We start from the raw sequence: 18,157 nt of genomic DNA on the forward strand, positions 1-18,157 counted from the left end.
AGGTCTGTGACCTTTGCCCTTATTTTAATAAAAATGTGTTTCCTTTGTTAATGTGGCAACATTTGTGTAACGTGTCGGCACTAGCCTAGTTAAATCACACGGTACAAACGGAGTAGGTCCAAGCTTATGCTTTCCCTCCTTCCTTCCTTGCAGCAAGTTCCCCGGCAAACACTCAGGAGGGGGCCCTCAGCGATGGGTGCCTTCTAGGCAAGACGCCTTAAATGAAAAAGGGAGACATGACAAAACCTTCCGCAAAGTGAGAGGGTATGTTCACGTCCAATAAAATCAAGCATTCCGATGCTTGCCTACATGACAATAGGTCCCACATAACTATCTTAATTTATTTTTGATACGACGGAACCTTATTTCCAATGTGACTGGTGACACGTTCTTTTTTCTTTTATTAGCATACTCAACAAGCTTACCCCTGAGAAGTTTGACAAGCTATGCCTCGACCTTCTGAACGCTGGCATAGAGTCTAAAGTTGTCCTGAAGGGGATCATCTTGTTGGTAAGTATTTGCTTATTTAATTCACCTTATTGAAATTGTAACTGGTCAAATGAACTTTTGCTTCATGCATGTATTTATTTTTTTAGATTGTTGACAAAGCACTTGAAGAGCCCAAGTATAGCTTGCTATATGCTCAGCTATGTCTCCGCTTGGCAGAGGAAGCACCCAACTTTGACAGCTCATCCCCAGAGATTCAAACTACACAAAAGCAGAGCACAGTAAGATATTTGAAAATCACTGTCCAGAATGTAATCTTGGTCTGTTCTTGCACAGGTCTACATTTATTCATTGCTAGTAAATGGCAATTGATGGTATGGCCGATACTTTATTTTCAAGATTGAGTGTCACCTGTCATAAATTAATTGCACCATTGGAAATCTCAATCTCTGCATTCAATGACACTCTGGCATTTATAAAAGTCTAAGTTTTGATAACTGTATTCTGGGTGTAATTTTTATATTTGTCTTTTTCAGACATTCAGGCGTATTCTTCTTTCTAACCTTCAAGAGGAGTTTGAGAATCGTGCCAAAAATGTTGAAAGTGAGTTGTTTATCAAATAGGTTTGACATAAAATTCATTGATTAATACAAATTGCATTGAATTAACTGAAATCCTATCTTGACTACATTTTAGTGTACGATAAACAAGATGGCCCTCTCACAACCGAGGAGGAAGAGCAACGCACAATTGCCAAGATCAAAATGCTGGGAAACATCAAATTCATTGGGGAGCTTGGCAAACTTAATCTCATCCATGAATCCATCCTTCATAAGTGTATTAAAACGGTATGTTTAGAAAAGTATCAATTTGGTGTTTATTAACGGCCAATTTGCAGAAATGTACTTTATTATCTAAATTGTGTCATGTTAAGATTGTTTTGCTGGATAGCAAGTTCCAATAGTATACACATGTAGTTTATAAACATACATGTAAAGTGACATCCTCTGAGACTATTTCAGAATTTCCTTTTAATGCGAGCACGTGAAGTTCAACATGATTCATATGTAAATGCATTTTGAGGTGTGTTATGATGCCCTTTTTTTTTTGATTAATCAGCTTCTGGAAAAGAAGAAAACCCAGGTTAATGATATGGGAGAAGACCTGGAATGCCTCTGTCAGATCATGAGAACAGTGGGACCCAGACTGGATCATAAAAAGGCGAAGGTTAGCCCCATGTGCATCAGATTCCTTATTGCCATGACTGCAGCTGGCCTACCTAGTGTTGCACAGAATTGAAGCTGTTAATCCATAAAACGTGGATTTAAATGGTGAAATTCTACTTGTTTTTAAAACACCTCTAATTACTGCTGCTATTTCTATTGCAGTCTTTAATGGATCAGTACTTCCGGAGAATGGATTGCTTGATGAACAGCAAGGAGTTGTCTGCCAGGATCCGCTTCTTGCTACAAGACATAGTGGAGTTGCGTGAGAACAATTGGGTTCCTCGCAAGCCTTTCATGGACAACACACCCAAGACCATCAATCAGATTCGTCAGGTAAAGAGATTTTCCATTTGTTTTTTGTTATAGCGAAATAGAATGAGATTATTTTATAAATTCACATTGCTTTCCTTCATTTTTTAACCACTTTTTAACTCGTCACCATTGTAATTGAAGGGTTCTTCCTCAATGTTCAGTCAAAGGATAGCAAACGTTGAAGATTAATTATTTTGTGTGTGTATTTATCGATTTTTGTCTTTCCCTTTATGCAGGAAGCAGGTATATTTGGTCACAACCTGACCCAGGAAATGAGGGATAACTTCTTCATGGAGAGCGTCTTCCTGTCATCTGCTCACAAGCTTGACAGGGGAACCCTGGGGGGGTTAGCTGATATGTTTGGGCAAATGCCTGGTATGTGAATCCAAAACACCACCTCTGTAGGGATGTGCTACTGTTTTTAGCATTGACATGTTTGCCTAAAAATTATGTCCAAATGGTCTTCTCCTATCGTCCCTGGAGTATAACGTGTTCTTTTGCTCAATAGGCAGTGGTATTGGCACAGGCCCAGGGGTGATTGAAGACTGCTATAACCCGAATATGGACCGCCACCGTATTAACCCGCGCTTCAACGGCCACAATGCTCTCAACGCCCCGTCCCAGTCTCAGTTCAACATGGGAGGCAGAACTCTGATCAAACCCAACCAGGTAAATAACGTCTATTCCCCACTAGGCCTGCCGCTCTCATTTTGGATTTTTTATTTTATACAAACGCGAACATTTTGAGTAATTTTTGCATTTTGTTCTAGGGACCGACTCTGTACAAAACCCCGAACCAGAATCACTCAATGCTGCAGCAGCAGCAGCAGCTGCTGCAGCAACAGCAGTCTAAGAATGGGGGACCGCAATTTGTCAAGAAGGGCCGCCTTGGAGTAGATGAGGTACAAAACTGAAGTTCTTATCTCTTTTTGGTCCAATTTAACAACCAATTATAAACTTTTTTTTTTTACACGCTCCTAACCGTTAATATTTGCATACTTTAAGACTTAAGTTATTTATAGGCCTATACCTAAAAAGCTTTCACTCTAACCCTGATGTGACATTTGGTTGAATACTTATTTTGTAACACTAAGTAACACTGGTTGCCTTTATCTTTCTAGATAAGTCTAAGACCTGCACAATTCAGTTTTAATAAAACTCAAATGACGAAGCTGCAGCCACAGACTCCAAATATGATTCCTCCTAGTGCTCAGCCAATACGCACACGAACACCTCCTCTGGCAGAAGTAAGCATATGCATAAGGTTTTCCTTAACCTAAACACATATCCCACTATAGAAGCCCCATGTTAACTTGCCATGCCTTTTTTTTGTTTCTCGACAGCTTGGCTTGAAGGCAAACCCTCTACCAATTCAGGAGAAGCCTCCAAAGCCCACCAAGAAAACGCTTTCAAAGGAAGAAATGCTTACAATGACCGTGCGTTTTTCTTTATTCCACTCCTTTTTTGTTAGTATGACTGGTGTCATTCTTGGATGCAGACATAACGTTGCCCATTTCCCCTTCAGGAGGCCCTGCTGGTTAAATACCTCAGCAGCAAGGACCTCGAGGAGGCTGTGAACGCTGTGAAGGAGATGAAGGCCCCAAAACACTTTGTACCAGAGATGCTGAGGAAGCTCGTGGTGTATTCACTGGAGCGCCCGGACGAGGAGCAGGAGCAGACTAGCGTGCTGATCCACGGGCTCTGCACCGATGGCCTCGTCACCGGGGAAAACCTCATCCAGGTTGGTTTCACTACCTCCCAAAAGAGTTCTGCTGCCTTCCTTTCTACAACATCAAGTCTAACCTCAGGTTTTGGTTCCCTTCTCGCCAGGCTTTTCTAAGCGTCCTCGACCAGTGTCCCAACATTGAGGACCAGATTCCTAAGGTCAAGTCCTACTTGGCTCAGTTTTGCGCACGGGCCATCATCGCCGACCTGGTGAGCATCGCCGACTTGGCCAGTCCCCTGGAGAATGGAAACCACTTCCCCCTCTTCCTGCTCTGCCTGCAGCAGGTCGCCAAGAGGAACGATCCTGACTGGCTGACTGATCTGTTCCTGCAGAGCAAGGTCAACATGAGCAAGATGCTACCTGGTATGTAGTAAGATGGCTGACTTGTGTGTCTTTGAGTATTGATTTCTGAAGAGTGCTTTCTTTGCATACCTCGGATAACTTGTATGACGATGTTAATAGCAATTCACAAATTACCATGAGCCGTTATATTTAGCACTTTTCCTGTAAGTAGAGAAATTCCCATTCAGAACTTGACCTGTGTTTTAATAATGGTACGGAAAGTCATGCCTTTGGCCAACGCTAATGATTTTGTGTTCAATCCTGCAGAGTGTGACCAAAACAAGGAGAGAATGCTGGAGGTCCTGGATGGCAGAGGCCTGGGCTTCTTGTTCCCCTTGATGAAGCTGGAGAAGGAGCTGCTGAATCAGCTCAAGAAAGACCCCTCTCCCCAGTCCATATACAAGTGGATCCGGGACAACATTTCCCTCAAGCTCCACACTGACCCGGGCTTCGTCAACATCCTGATCACCAGGTACAATCACTGAAAAACCAAAACCTATTCTCCTGATGTGAACCCTGTTTGAATCTCAGGTATTAATCGTGCCCTCTCCTATCAGTTTCTTGCAGTTCATAGACTGCAAGATCTTTGCTGATGACGAGGAAGAACAGCTTGCAGCCCCCACTAAGGAACAGATGGACCAGGAGAAACAGATGCTGCAGGATTTCAAACCGGTTGCGCAGAAATTTCTGCATGATCAAGTTGACCTGCAAGTCTGTGCCCTTTACGCCCTGCAGGTCCACTGCAATTCCAAGGCTTTCCCCAAAGGTATGTGCACATTATCTTGGACCTGCGTGTACATCAGTGTGCATGTTACAAGGCAGTCAAACGGGTGTCACTGCCTACTTTTCTAACTGAATTTCCTCTGAACACTTTCGGCAGGCATGTTGCTGCGCTACTTTGTCAACCTGTACGATATGGAGATCATCGAAGAGGAATCTTTCTTGGCTTGGCGAGAAGACATTGTCCAAGAATTCCCAGGAAAAGGAAAAGCCTTGTTTCAGGTAATTTAGCACTGATGTGTTCATAAGCCACCATGCATGGCTCCTCGGCGGAAGGACAATATGAATGCATTTGTGTTGACCTTATTGTGAATCCTTCCTCTGCAGGTGAACCAGTGGCTGACCTGGCTGGAGACGGCTGAGGAAGAGGAGTCTGATGGGGAAGAGGACTGAAACTGAACCAAAGCCTTATGGTTATGATTATGATACAAAGTTGCAGTTTTCTCCCCCTCTTGTGTCTCTGTGCCCCATTTCAACCATCCCTCTTGACTTACCATTTTGTTACTCGCTGTTTAATTTGTTTTAGCAAATATCCTGCCAATAATTCCCAAATCACTTAGATTCCTCTTGGCTGTCATCTTCTGGCCGACTGATGGGTTCCAATGTCTTGGCGCCAACAAAATGTTCTAGGTTTTGCGCTGTGAATCCTAGAGGCAGTTTGTCTTCTTCAGTCGTTTATACAGGTTATTTGTGCTCATGCTGAGTTCTGAATGGTGGTCTTTAATAACAATTTTATTTTTAAGGCATCTCCATAAGATACATTTGCTTAAACTTTATTTATTTCATCTCATTAACAAAATATTTTGGTCATTTTAAGAATTCTTTTTAAATGCTTTTGGCCGATGAGAGGGAATCATGTGGCCGTGTTGTACAATCATACTTTAACTTGTTTTTTTACATCTTAACAGACAACACCATCTGCGCCTCAGGTTGTAACATAAGACCAGCATTTGCCAAAGAAATACTGTTTTTAAATTGTTAAGAGGACTAAATGGTTTTTTTTTTTTTCAGCATCTTGTTTGACAAGTTAAAACTGTTTTCATATTTGCCTGATCCAGACATTGTTTTGTTACCTAGCAATTTTGATGAAATTTATGTCTGATTTTTAAAACTTTTTCTAATTCTATTTAAAAAAGGTTACTGTACTGTAAGAGCTATGACTTTACTGTGCAATAGTTGTTCTTCAATAAAGTTAAAACTCAACAAAATAATTTTTTGTCCTTCTTCAAATTCAAGGAAGCCTGTACTATTGCAGTGATTATCTTATTTTACTGAAACTACCATTGGCCCAAACTATTTATTGTGTAAATCCTGTGTCGCATCCAGGGCCGTATCCAAGGTTTGAAAAATGGTGGGGTCTGGGAGATGTGGTCCAGGCTTCAGTTGTTTGGGACGGGTTGTGCACTCATTACAAGTCTAACACGGTGAACAAAGTAACGCGTCTCAAGTAAATAAAGCATTTTCTCATCTGAGAAGTTCAAATGCTGAGTTTTGTGCAGTATTGTAGTTTATCTCGAAGGATTAGAGGTCTGGACCTCGGTGACCTCATAACTGGCTGTGGGCATGGTCATGTCAACAGGTCCCAGCTTAGCATGAACATTCCATTACAAGAGTGGCAAATTATTTTCAACTCCCGCAAACCAATATAAAGGTGAAACTATCGTGTAAAAAAGTATTGGTAATTCAACAAATTGAAACTAGTCTTTACACTCTGCAAAATTTCAGTATAGGCTGAAAGTGTCACACTAATCAGTTCAGATTTCCTGAGCCTGCAAATGGCTTCAGTCTTGTTTGGTAAAATCATGCGGAAGACTGCTGACCTGACAGCTGTGCTTTAAACCATTGAATTTTGGAAAATTTGCATTACTTTTGGAAACCAAGAGTCTGGAAGAAGAATGGAGAGGCACACAATCCAAGATGCTTGAAGTCCGTTCTAAAGTTTCCAGTGTGGATTTGGGGAGCCATGTCTTCTGCAAGACCTGAAGGCCACTATTGAAGCAACCTGGTCTTCCATAACACCTCAGCAGTTACACAGGCTGAGCATCCACGTCGCAATGGGCCCAAACCAGGTACTGAGTGAGTACATATGCATGATTATCAGAGGGCCGACATTTCTGTGTATAAAATCCTTTAATTTAATATTCTGTTGGAGCTTTTGAATTTGGGGATTCCATAAACTGTAGGCCATAATCATCAAAATGATAACAAAGGCATGAAATATCTCACTTTCCATGTAATGAGCATATAGTATTGGCTTCACATTTTTATTTGAATTACGGAAACTAACTCTTGCATGATATTCAACATTTGAGTTTCACCTGTAAGATGTTTTGTTTGCAATGGATTGCCGTTGAGGATGGCAGTGTATCAGAACAAAAACAATGGACGCATTGGACAACTCTTAGTCATTTTATTTACATGTGTGTAACTCATTTTTCGGTCAGTGTTTGTACCGGTCTTTTGTGGAAAAACCGACTCAAATCTTTTTAAGAAGTTGAATTAAGATGTGATCAAACATAAAAAAGGACATCTGGTTTACCCCTCTGGACCTCTCCCCATTTGTGGCACATCCAACTATTCATGACTAGTATACACTTAGGCTACAAAACGTTTCTAAATCTACATCTATTGTGAGTGACAAAACAAAAGTCCCTGCAATTGAAACAGACCCATGTAAAAAAAAATAAAAGCGCAGCTCCAGACAGCAGACCGGTGGACTTCTCAAATTCCTAGAAAAGTCTCTGAAGTCGGTCTCCCTCAATCGCTGTCGTCGTCCGAGCCTCGGGCGGACCGCGCCGGCTCCGAGCCGTTGTCGGAACGCCGCGGCGAGCCCTCGTTGTCCGACCCCGCGTCGGACCCCCGGGCCGACGCCGCCACGGCCGGCGAGCCGGGCCGGGACCCGTCGTCGTCCTCGTCTGAGCCCGATCGGCGCCCCCTCTTGCTGCCGGTGTCCGACTGCTCGTCCGAGTCGGACTGCCGCTGCGCCCTCCTCTTCTTGACGGGCTGGTCGCTGCCCGAGTCGTCTGAGGCGGCGGCGGAGCGACGGGGGCTGCCCGCCTCGCTGCCCGAGCGGTTCGGCCCCCCGGCCTCCGAGTCGCTGTCCGAGGCGATGCGCTTCCTTGGGGGGGCGCTCTCGTCGTCCGAGCCAGAGATGCTGGCTTTTTGGGTGCTACGTGGTGACAGATGGCATGAGGTTAACATTTAGCAAATCTACCCCAAAATCACAATAACTTCTTATTTGAGTCTATGATGACTTTACCTCATTGAAACAGATTTATTCTACTTTCAATGGGTAAGGGTTCCCTTCCCTGTTCAAGTGTTTCCACCTACTCCAACTAAACTAACCCTCCAAATGGGTTTGTTTAGTTGGAGTAGTTCAGGACAAGCCTGGAAACCAAACCGATCTGAAAGCTCATGTCTTATTTGCTACGGCAAATGCGTCTGGGCCCCCCTTCTGTTCAAACTGATTACCAGCAGACTGGCCAAAGGGAAAATCCCAACCGTTGATCAAATATGGGGCGGGTTTTAATATGATGACGGTACAGAGGAGCGCCCTTTGCCGTTGAGGCATTTTTATGAACCACCATAGGGCTGCCGTTTGTGAGTCACACTGTTCCATACACACTGTTTGTTGTAGGTCCATCTAACTGCGTCCAGAGGCATTCGGGTCTGCGTCTGTCGATAACGTTCATTGGAAATCAAAAGTGACTGGTACGCATTGTGAATTGGTCATGCGTTGACGTGACTTTACCGCTCGGTAGAATCTTGAATCCACGTTTCACATTCTGTTATATCAGCCATTTTTATATGTGGTCGTATCCCGAGCTTTGCCGAACCTAAATACGTGTGTTTTGAATGAAAACATATGGAATATGCTCCCATTGACCGGCGCAGCCAGGAAACATCGAGACAACATGTAAAAAAGGAGATGACTCCAGGAGCCTTGCGTCGTGGATAGACCGCTGTCTTACGGGGCCAGGGGGATTGAAGGGTCGATGCTTACACTACGTTTAAGTGACTGTGTAAAATAGGTGTTACTAATCTCTTTGAATGATGTTTAATGGCATGTATCTGTCTTGGGATCTTTTTGGATATTTGGAAATGTTACATCGTGTAGGCCAATTTATAAAGCGGAATATAGATGTATGTAATGGGCCCATGTGTAATGTGCCCCCAACTCCAAACAACAGCATAAACCCTACTTACCGATCTTCTGCTATTTTCAGGCCGTCTTCATCCGAAGAGGAGTCTGAAGACGAGATGATGGCCTTGGACTTGATCTTTCCCTTGAGGGAGGGGGGAAGGCGGTCTTGCTGGGACTGGATGGGACGGAATAACAAACACAAACACACACATATTTACACAATGCGGTGTCTGATTGTACCCTGGATGATATTTCTTATATTCCTTGGACCGGGGAGGGGGAGGCATTGGAGTGCGAAACAAAAACTAACCTGGATCCGCTTTCGCTCCTTTGGCTTGCGTTGCTTCTTGGTTCGTGAGCCTCCCTCCCCTTCATCGCTGCCGTCATCAGGCCTAATAACAGAGATCAGCCGCTTTAGACAACCACCACCTCGACGACACTACAAAAGGGGGGGATTCTTTACTCTTGTGTGCCGGCCGGGCTTTCACCTCTTCCTTCTCTTGCGTGACTTTTTGTCTCCGTTCTCATCGTCGTCTGGCTCGCTGCCGCTGGCGCCCTTCTTCCTCCTCCTCTTCTTTGAGGGCAGGTCCTCGTCCGAGTCGTCGTTGACAAACTCGTCCATGTCAGCCCCCTTCTTGCGCTGCCACAGAGAAGAGAGCATAAGAGGTCACGCACACGGTTGTCTTTGAGGAGGATCAGTGTTTAAACTATGGGGGAGCTGGACTCCCTCATTAACCCCCCCTGACAGAAGTTTTGGGGTCCACATTCATCAAAATGTTACTTTTTTTCAAATATATATACAAGGTCTATTTCTAAAAGTCGTCTGCGGGTAAAGGGCTCTGTGGGAAGGAATGTTCACAGTAGTTTTCTGCTACTCTGCTTCAGCCGTTTGATGTGCAAAACTATCGACCTGATCCAGTGAAAACAAAGGTTTCAGTGGCTCAGCAGAGATTCCTGTTGGTAATCTGATCCTGATAAGCTGATTGCATTTTGAAATCCATAAAATGGTTAGCTGAACTCGACCCTGCACAAAGATGAATCAAGGTTTGTATGTTTCCTGGTTTGAGCCGAGATTCTCTTTCATCTGATTGGGCTTATTAGTTAACCTGCACCTCAATCCGAGCAAGAACAAAGATCCTGCAAATAATGGGTAGTTTCTACATTGTTGAGACAGAAAGGGAAGAATTAAATATAAGGCCGATTTTGCACAGCAACACTGCATTTACCATGGTAAAAACACACATACAGATCAGAAGGAAGGGTTTACAGGAGTTCTCAAAAGCAGCTCAATGATGCTTTTGAGATGCCAACAATAAATCTCACATTATTAGTTATAACTGCTGCTAATAAATGCCTCTGGATCACACTGATGGTCTTTTGTGTGCCACTTGGGCAGAGCACCTATAGAGAAATAGAACCCGTTTGATTTTGCATGCGGATTGTCTTAGTTTTCAGGCATGAATTGTCACCTTTTTGGATCCTTACCAGTTTTCAACCCAGAATATAGAATAGGCTTCAATGTAATAACTACATTAGAATAGCAAAGGCCTACACAACCACTACTGTCTTAGACTTTTATATAACCCTTAATCACAGTTAAAGTCTCAAAGGGCATAACAGGCCATATATTGATGACACCCTCTTAGCCCTAGCCTCCCAGATGGAATGAAAAAACTCTTAATTAGCAAAGAAGAAAATTTGAGAAGGAACGCAGCGTGGGGGATCCCTCGTTCCAGGGTTGCTTAGCAGTGCAATGGGTGCCATAATTGACACATACATTTCCGGAAACATAAGCCTTGGTTGTCATCGTACTGCAAATGTATAAAATTGGTCTGGGATTTTTGATCCTTGATCCGTTAAGATTATGCTTTTATGCTTTGACGTTTTAATTATGTTCTGGGCCAACGATGTTTGGCTGAGGCAAACTGGCAGAGAGGCGTTCGATGAGCCAGGCCGTCGTCGGGACACGGAGGAGGGTACTCACACGGCTGCCTCCCTTCTTCTTGTCCTTGCTGGTCTCCTTCGGACCGTCCACGAAGGAGAGCAGGTTCTTGGTCTTCTCCACGTACATGGCCCTCCTCTCCAGGAGTTTCCTCTGGTCCTCGGCCACCCTGGTGCTCTTGTCCTCCTGGACAAACCCACGGAACGCAGAACACACGTCATGGAGGCTCAACCCAGAGGAGGCGGAAACAGGCCCGTTTACGTACTCGGGGACGACTCCTTATTCCTCAACTCTTACAGAACATTAGAGTTCCATTTCATTATAACGCAGCTCAACTTCGCAACAAGGAGTTTGCAATGGAGGCGTGCTTGAGTAAGACATCAAACACTCATCACAACACGAGCGTTGTTGATGAGTAAGTGTTTGTGTTTGGCATACGTTTGACTCCATTCGCCAAAGTGTCTACGAACCTGTTCCTTCCGTATCTGCTGCCGCAGTATGTCCCTCTCCTGCTCCTGTTTGGCCCTCATCTCCTTGTCCTCCTCGTCCTGCTTCCTGGCTCGGGACACGTGGTACTGGGCCTGGCTCAGCAGATCAGAGCACTGCCTGCAAAACAGACACGCAGAAACCACCATTTTACTGCAAGGCCCAGCACAGTCTTTTTGCGCTGAATACAGAGCAACTACTGAAGGTCATGTCAACTGCATAATCTGAAGTACTCAAGTTCTACTGACCTGGCCTCGGACGCAGCGAGCGCAAGGTCGAACCTCATCTTGTCTCCAGCCTTGCTCAGGTAGCTGAAATATCTGGGATTGAACCGGAGGAAATGACAAAAAAAAGGGGGGTCAGAGACAGGAGGCGGACCTCCAGAAGGATGGACACATCCATCCGGTGGCTGGAGGCTGGCGCTGTGCTACCTGTGGGCCAGCTCCAGCTCTTTGACGGCGCTCAGCACGGCCTTCAGGTTGCTCTTCTCGTCCTTGAGCACCAGGGTGGCGAGCCGCTGCAGCACCAGCGCCACGTTGAACATCAGGACGGTGTCGCTCGGCGCCACATGGCGGGCCTGGTCAGGGGTGGGAGGGAGACCGTTACAACTCCGGCCCTATCCAACCACACTCACACAATAGCAGCCCACCGCCCCACAGCGTCCATCCCAACCCTTCACCTTCAGCAGCATTTGTTTACAATCCTGCAGCTTTCCGCATTTGAAGAGCGCCCTGGCCAGGTACAGCAGCACCTCGGTGTTCTGGTGCTTGTAGAACTTCTTCAGGCAGTTCTCGTACTGTGTGGACGAGTCGGAGCAGCGCAGGGGTTAGACGGGAAACCCACGCGTACATAACGATAAAAAAGGCGTCGCCGGGAGCCGCTTTTACCATCTGCACGGCACTGATGTACTTGCTTCTGCTCCACGTAGATGTGAGCCAGGTTGAGCCAGACGTCGCTGATGTCGGCGGTGGCCTCCCTCACCTGGGCGAACACGTCTCGCGCCTCCCTGAAGTAGCCCTTGTGGGCCAGGACGGCACCTGCACACAACGGGAGGATCCGTCAGCGACACACGACGCGGGACACGTCGGCGAGTATCCCTCTTTGTCCATTCAACGTGTTGTCGGGCGGTATGGTTAGCGGTGTTAATGTGAGCAATTATTCAGAGTCAGTGCTAGAGAGCACATCAAAGTTGCTATGGCGATAGCGGGATATCCTTTACAGACCTATGCCATTGGCAGCGTAGAGGTTCTTGGCATCATTGCGCAGGACCTGTTTGTAAATGGCCAGAGCGCGATCCTGATGTCTCTTTTCCTGTCATGAAAAAAGACACACAATATTAAATATCGAAAAAAAACATGAATAATATAACTCAATTTTTTTGGTATTTCGTACCTTCTCCCGGTCCCTGGTGGGCTGGTGCAGGGTCTGCAGCCACACGTTGCCCAGAGCCAGCATGGAGTAGGTGTCGTTCTGTGTGGACGGCTGCTTCAGGATTCGCTCAAACTTCTTCTGACCCGGTCCCCACTCCTGCTTGGCCAGGTGAAGGTTCCCTATGAGGGACCAGGCGTCGGGGTGGTCCTGGGGTCCACAACACAAGCCAGGTCAAGAACAGTGGTGTAATGCATAGCGTAAAACATATTTTTTCTGTCATTTGTTTTATGGCAACATTGCACATTTCCTCCCCCGCATATTTTTTCGTGTTCAAATGCAACAGCCTACTCGTCTGTACCTTAGGTAGCCACATTTCGAGAAATTGGATCCAGAAATCCAGAACTGGATCCAATGTTTTTTTTATACAATCAAGACACGGTGTTCATGAAAATATATATATACCCCAGGAAAACAATGTTTCTGCAAGCCACTCGTCTGTCTTAAGACTACATTGCAATCAATAAGACAAGTACTTCCAAACTACCATGCAGCATCAGTACCTGGTTGATCTGCAGGGCTTCCTTAAACCAATCAGAAGCTTCATAGAAGTTTCCTTTGTCACGAGCCATTGCTCCAAGTCGCAAGTAGCCTAAGGTTGAGGACAAGAGGCCATAATCACAAACAATGTCCCAACAGGTGAAGGTTATGCATAGCATGTATATAGCTAAACAAAATATAGTTATTAGTATAGCATCTAACATATTGCAACGATTACCGGTCTAACAAAATGAATTCATTGACCATAATCTTACAGTCCACGTAGTTGGGATGCTCTCTTAGGATGTTTTTGTAGAGTTTTTCGGCTTCGTGGAATTCACACAGGGCCTCGTACAAGCGGGCCAGATTGTAGGAAGTGGTGACAGAGATGGCGTTGTAGTAATGCACATCGTGCTCGCCCTCGGCCTTGGCCCTCTCCAGCGACGCAAGGAAGTATTTCTACAGACAGGAGACATCATACATACAGCTGTCCTTTAGATAAACACCCTGACCCATTAGCCACATTCTCCATCCTGACCAGGTTAGGACTGGCCAATGTATATTGTAACACACACACACACATAGCCTTTATAAAATCAGCATGATTTTACGTGGGTTTTCTTGAATGCGATTGACATATACAATACACGCTAGACAATTTAAATCATGGAATGCAAATAGGTCGTTTAAAAGGCAAACATTAGACACAGAAAATACATGTTACCCAGCCCTACAGCGGGGTTAACTCTGTTCCCTTGAGGGCTAGTAGCTACCTTGGCCTCTCCCAGGTTCCCCAGTCTGAAGTGCAGAGCGCCCAGGTTGTTGAGGATCTCGGGCGGGACGTCGGCCTGCACCTTCTCCTGCAGGATGCGGGTGGCTGTGCCGTAGGCCGACAGGGCCCCCTGGATGTCCGTCTGCTCCAGGATCTGAGCCAGCTCGATCCACGCCTCCACGTCGTCCGGGTACTGCTCCGTCACCTTCTTCAGGTGACCCTTTGGTGGAGCGAACAGAGATTCATTATCTCAGGTCACAGTTTGTTTTTTTCAAGGGAATGTTATTGCGTAAAGCATCAAATAATTGAGGAAACCCAATAACTAAATAACATACGAAATGTAAATCCAGACGGTATAAAATACACATACTTTGGCAATGTCCCGCTTCTCTTGATCGTCGGACGTGGCATAGAGGGACCCCAGGATCTTCATGGTCTCATAGTTGTTGGGATAGGCCTTTAACACCTTTTCAAAGCATTGCGCTGCATTCTCCTTGTCCCTGCGATACACATACATTTGGCCCAGGCCAAAGAACGGCAACACAAAGGTGGAAGAGGCAAACTGAGTGGCCTGGTAATAGTACTGAAAGGCCTGGTCGTAGTCCTCCTAAAAAAAGAAAAAAAGGGAAAATACAATTTCTCAGCCACAAAATTATATAATTTCTACAGAACAAGAAAGGCATGCTGGCTACTAATGGTTTTGGCTCATACCTGAACGTGGAAAGAGCGAGCCAGCTGGTAGCAGCTCTCCGCCTGCATAGCCTCTACCTCAGTGTTGTGGAAGGCGTGGAGGGCAAGATGCTGCACTTTACTGTAGTCCTGGGGAGGGAAGATTAGCAATTGGACAGCTTGAACAAGGCATGAATGTCACGTCACACTTGGATCTGGGGCCAGGACCAATGGTATGGGCATTCAAAAGAAGCGTTAGACTGAAGGCTACCTTTTTGAAGAAGAAGTGGTTGGCCAGGTGGTTCAGCACCATGGGGTTGCTGGGGTCAATGGTGTAGGCCCGCGAGAGGAGCTGCACACCATTTTTGATGGAGTCTGGCTCCTTGCTGTTGAGCTCCAGCACAGCCAAGCCCACGAGGGCCCCGACGCACTTAGAGTTGAGCTCCAGGGCTCGACCAAAGGCCAAACGGGCCTTCTCCAGTTTGTTTAGCTTGACAAAACAGTGGCCCATTCCAAGCCTGACCTCAGCTAGTTTTAAGATAAGAGAAAACAAGAGGAGTACAGGAGGCAAGAAGATAATTAGTGGTGAAAAATAACACAGTGAACCCTCCTCAAAGAGGCAAGGGAAGTGGTTAACCTTTAGCGACAATCTGAGTGTAGTGCTTACCTGGGCAGCCAGGGTTGGTCCGCAGAGCCTTCTTGTAGTATGCCAGCGCTCCCCTGTAATCCTTCTTGTTAAAGGAGATGCAGGCCTTACCTGTTCAATGGAAAAGCACAAATATTATTTTAATAATAATAAAAGAACATCACTCACAAAGTTAAAACTGTGAAAAAAATTCCCTGAAAAGTGAATCAGTTAGAGTACCTACCAAGTAAGGCTGGAATATTATTGGTGGACTGGTTGAGCACAAAGTGGAACTGAGCATCGGCTTGGTCCATTTTATCTCCCTCCAGAAGGCAGAAGCAGGCTCTTCCAAGCAAATGGTTCTGGTCATACATAATGATCTTATCGGCCATCGTGTACAGCAGCGTGGCCTGCGTGATGAGCTCCTTCTTGGCATCTTTGTTTTTCTCTTTACGTGCTTGTTGGACATAGTAGGCAGCTAGTGTGTCCAGACAAGTCATCTGGTCCTTCTCATGGTCTCTGTAGTCTAGGTTTCCATCAATGCGGGCTGCCTCTAGCAGCTTGACAAAGTCCTCGGTTTTGCCTTGTTTGTAGTACTCCAACTAAAGATATATACACAAAAATCTATATTAGAAATGGTTTTTAACACAAAAATAAGTCCCCCCAAATAAATACACGTACAAAAAGGTTAAGATATGAATAAACATTACAATATTTTTTCTTAACGATCATCTTAACTGTGAGAATGTTTTATGAGACAAAAAAATGGCAAAAACGGCATTTACTCACCGCTAAAGCGATCCATATGTGCAGCTGGGTGTGTTCCTGCTTTAGGATGCTAATGACCTCATCTCCCTCCGGCAACTGATCAAAGTCAAGCTCTATTACCTGCAGGGATTAAATACATTGGTCAGCAAGGAAACGCGTATTATTTTGTAATGCTGTCCAATTAATCAATAACCCTAGGCACGTGATCATCTTGTATCCTCAGGAAAACTTTGACAGAATTAGCAATTAATGAAAAGTCATGGTTAAATTATCCAGTGCAAAATTCCCTTTTTCCTGGACCTTATAAATCAATTTGTGAATCTCAAAAAGTTATAGCATTTGATCTTAGGTGTGTTTAAGCGTAGATCAATCAAGGATCCAATGACTAAATACAATTTATGTCGAAAGGACGCGAAATCATCCAATAATTCATCACTACACACACCTAACTTAGCCACCATCTAAAAGGACACGACTTTAAAACGGAGCCAATACGGTAGTACAAGAGTCAATTAGCAATGTCAGCTAACATAAAGCTGTACAAGTTTTCACTTTGTATAGCAGAGCATGTTTATCGTTGGTTCATTTTACCTCGTCCGTATCCCGCAAAGGGATTTCAATAGAACCCCGAGACATCTCGAGAGACGAAAAATCCGCTCGGTTTTGCTTTGAAAAAATATTATTACACCAATATCTGAATAACACACCGTGCGGCTATTATTAGGGACGGCAGCTACATCCGCTCAAAAGCTACGATAGTGTGGGCTACAACTTAGGTCCGGGTAGCTCGTAGGACAGACGGTATGTACCGCTTCATCCACATAGAATTTGAATTGTCTATGTTGTTATAATTATTTGTTTACTATCAAAAGTCACATAATGTTTTAAAATGGCAATTTATTTATAAGGTGTCAACCTATAACAGATACTTAAAACAGAATTTAATTTAGAATGTAAATTAAACACATGCTATACAGTAGGTTTACTGATAATAGTAATAGCACATTCATATCATGGACGATTATAACTATGAATGTAATAAAGAAGGTATAAAGTTGTATATTGCTTTCTCAGTTCTAGAGTCAATAAATATTTTGGATTTAGTTGACGTTAGTTTATTTTCATGGTGGATATACTTGGTATCCACGTGTCATCTTAATGAACCTGTTCGGCGCGGTACTGTATACCTCTGTTTTTGGTCAGTGTTTTTTGTTAGACCTATGAGAGCGAATATTTGTTTAAACCTGTTGGGCAAAAACGTTTCTACGATTTCAGGACATTCTGGGCCCGGACATCTGTTGCGATCTTCCGCCTGCATTTCTTTTAATCATAAACAAGCTATTTTTTTTATGTTTTTTATGCTCTTTTGCACCTTACTTACATGCAAAGTACAGGTATTTTCTGATACCTTATGAATTTCTGTGTTTAAAATATTATTGGTTAATGGGTAAAGGAGAATACCTCAAAACTGCTCTCATACATTGATTTGCATGCTACAGTAGCAGAGAAAAAGGTTACATATGTGTATGAATGTTAACATTAGTACATTGGAATACGAGATGTTCTTTCAGTCAAACACACACACAGAAACACAGACACACAGACACAGACACAGACACACAAAGACACAGACACACAGACCCATTTTCAGATACAGTTCATGTGTAGTGAAATTCTCAGACAAACTATGCTCATGTCAAGATATTGGCTAACAGAATAACCAATAGAGGACAAAAAATGCAGTACTTGTGTTTGTGATCAACAATCATATAATTTTCGTTGATTTATTATTCATATAAAAAAATATATTAAAAAAATTAGAGGGAGATCTGGGGCTACTAATAAAATATGCAGGGCTAGTAGAAGTAGGCTATAGTCATACTACTAGTAGCCTTTTCGTCGTAGTAGCAGCAAAAATCTATATAATATAATTATTAGTATTCTGTTATTTTTCAACAACACCTTAAAATATTAATGAAAAGTTTGGGATTAAATCACATAATTGTGTTG

At 44.2% G+C, this 18,157-nt stretch overlaps 2 protein-coding genes across 3 annotated transcripts in view; one reads left to right on the plus strand and one right to left on the minus strand.

The window, feature by feature from the left end:
- The window catches only part of LOC130403514 (eukaryotic translation initiation factor 4 gamma 2-like), a 6,744-nt gene extending 794 nt beyond the window's left edge, over positions 1-5,950 (plus strand). Inside the window, exons 2-20 of one of the 2 annotated variants that reach the window (XM_056607906.1) lie at positions 1-2; positions 154-264; positions 408-510; positions 597-728; positions 984-1,050; positions 1,144-1,295; positions 1,567-1,674; positions 1,836-2,006; positions 2,222-2,360; positions 2,494-2,654; positions 2,756-2,887; positions 3,107-3,232; positions 3,329-3,421; positions 3,511-3,726; positions 3,816-4,074; positions 4,321-4,525; positions 4,611-4,819; positions 4,934-5,055; positions 5,161-5,950. The exon at positions 1-2 is cut by the window's left edge and continues 113 nt beyond it. In XM_056607906.1, coding sequence (XP_056463881.1) covers position 1,050; positions 1,144-1,295; positions 1,567-1,674; positions 1,836-2,006; positions 2,222-2,360; positions 2,494-2,654; positions 2,756-2,887; positions 3,107-3,232; positions 3,329-3,421; positions 3,511-3,726; positions 3,816-4,074; positions 4,321-4,525; positions 4,611-4,819; positions 4,934-5,055; positions 5,161-5,226 — 2,160 coding nt within the window. In that variant the 5' untranslated portion in view covers positions 1-2; positions 154-264; positions 408-510; positions 597-728; positions 984-1,049 and the 3' untranslated portion in view covers positions 5,227-5,950. The remainder of the gene's footprint in view (positions 3-153; positions 265-407; positions 511-596; positions 729-983; positions 1,051-1,143; positions 1,296-1,566; positions 1,675-1,835; positions 2,007-2,221; positions 2,361-2,493; positions 2,655-2,755; positions 2,888-3,106; positions 3,233-3,328; positions 3,422-3,510; positions 3,727-3,815; positions 4,075-4,320; positions 4,526-4,610; positions 4,820-4,933; positions 5,056-5,160) is intronic. The other variant, XM_056607905.1, reaches the window with a different exon arrangement.
- Positions 5,951-6,983: 1,033 nt separating this feature from the next.
- LOC130403640 (RNA polymerase-associated protein CTR9 homolog) lies at positions 6,984-16,933 on the minus strand. The gene is given in 23 exon segments (XM_056608058.1): positions 6,984-8,002; positions 9,040-9,152; positions 9,288-9,369; positions 9,466-9,617; positions 10,962-11,105; positions 11,390-11,525; positions 11,654-11,725; positions 11,837-11,982; positions 12,085-12,201; positions 12,293-12,313; positions 12,315-12,442; positions 12,629-12,716; positions 12,798-12,983; positions 13,337-13,425; positions 13,589-13,772; positions 14,087-14,305; positions 14,456-14,692; positions 14,797-14,904; positions 15,026-15,282; positions 15,422-15,511; positions 15,624-15,981; positions 16,169-16,267; positions 16,739-16,933. Coding segments are annotated over 23 exon segments (3,483 nt in total). The 5' UTR covers positions 16,784-16,933; the 3' UTR covers positions 6,984-7,590.
- Positions 16,934-18,157: the final 1,224 nt, after the last annotated feature.

Source organism: Gadus chalcogrammus, chromosome 14 (assembly GCF_026213295.1).
Source record: "Gadus chalcogrammus isolate NIFS_2021 chromosome 14, NIFS_Gcha_1.0, whole genome shotgun sequence".
Taxonomy (NCBI): Eukaryota; Metazoa; Chordata; class Actinopteri; order Gadiformes; family Gadidae; genus Gadus; species Gadus chalcogrammus.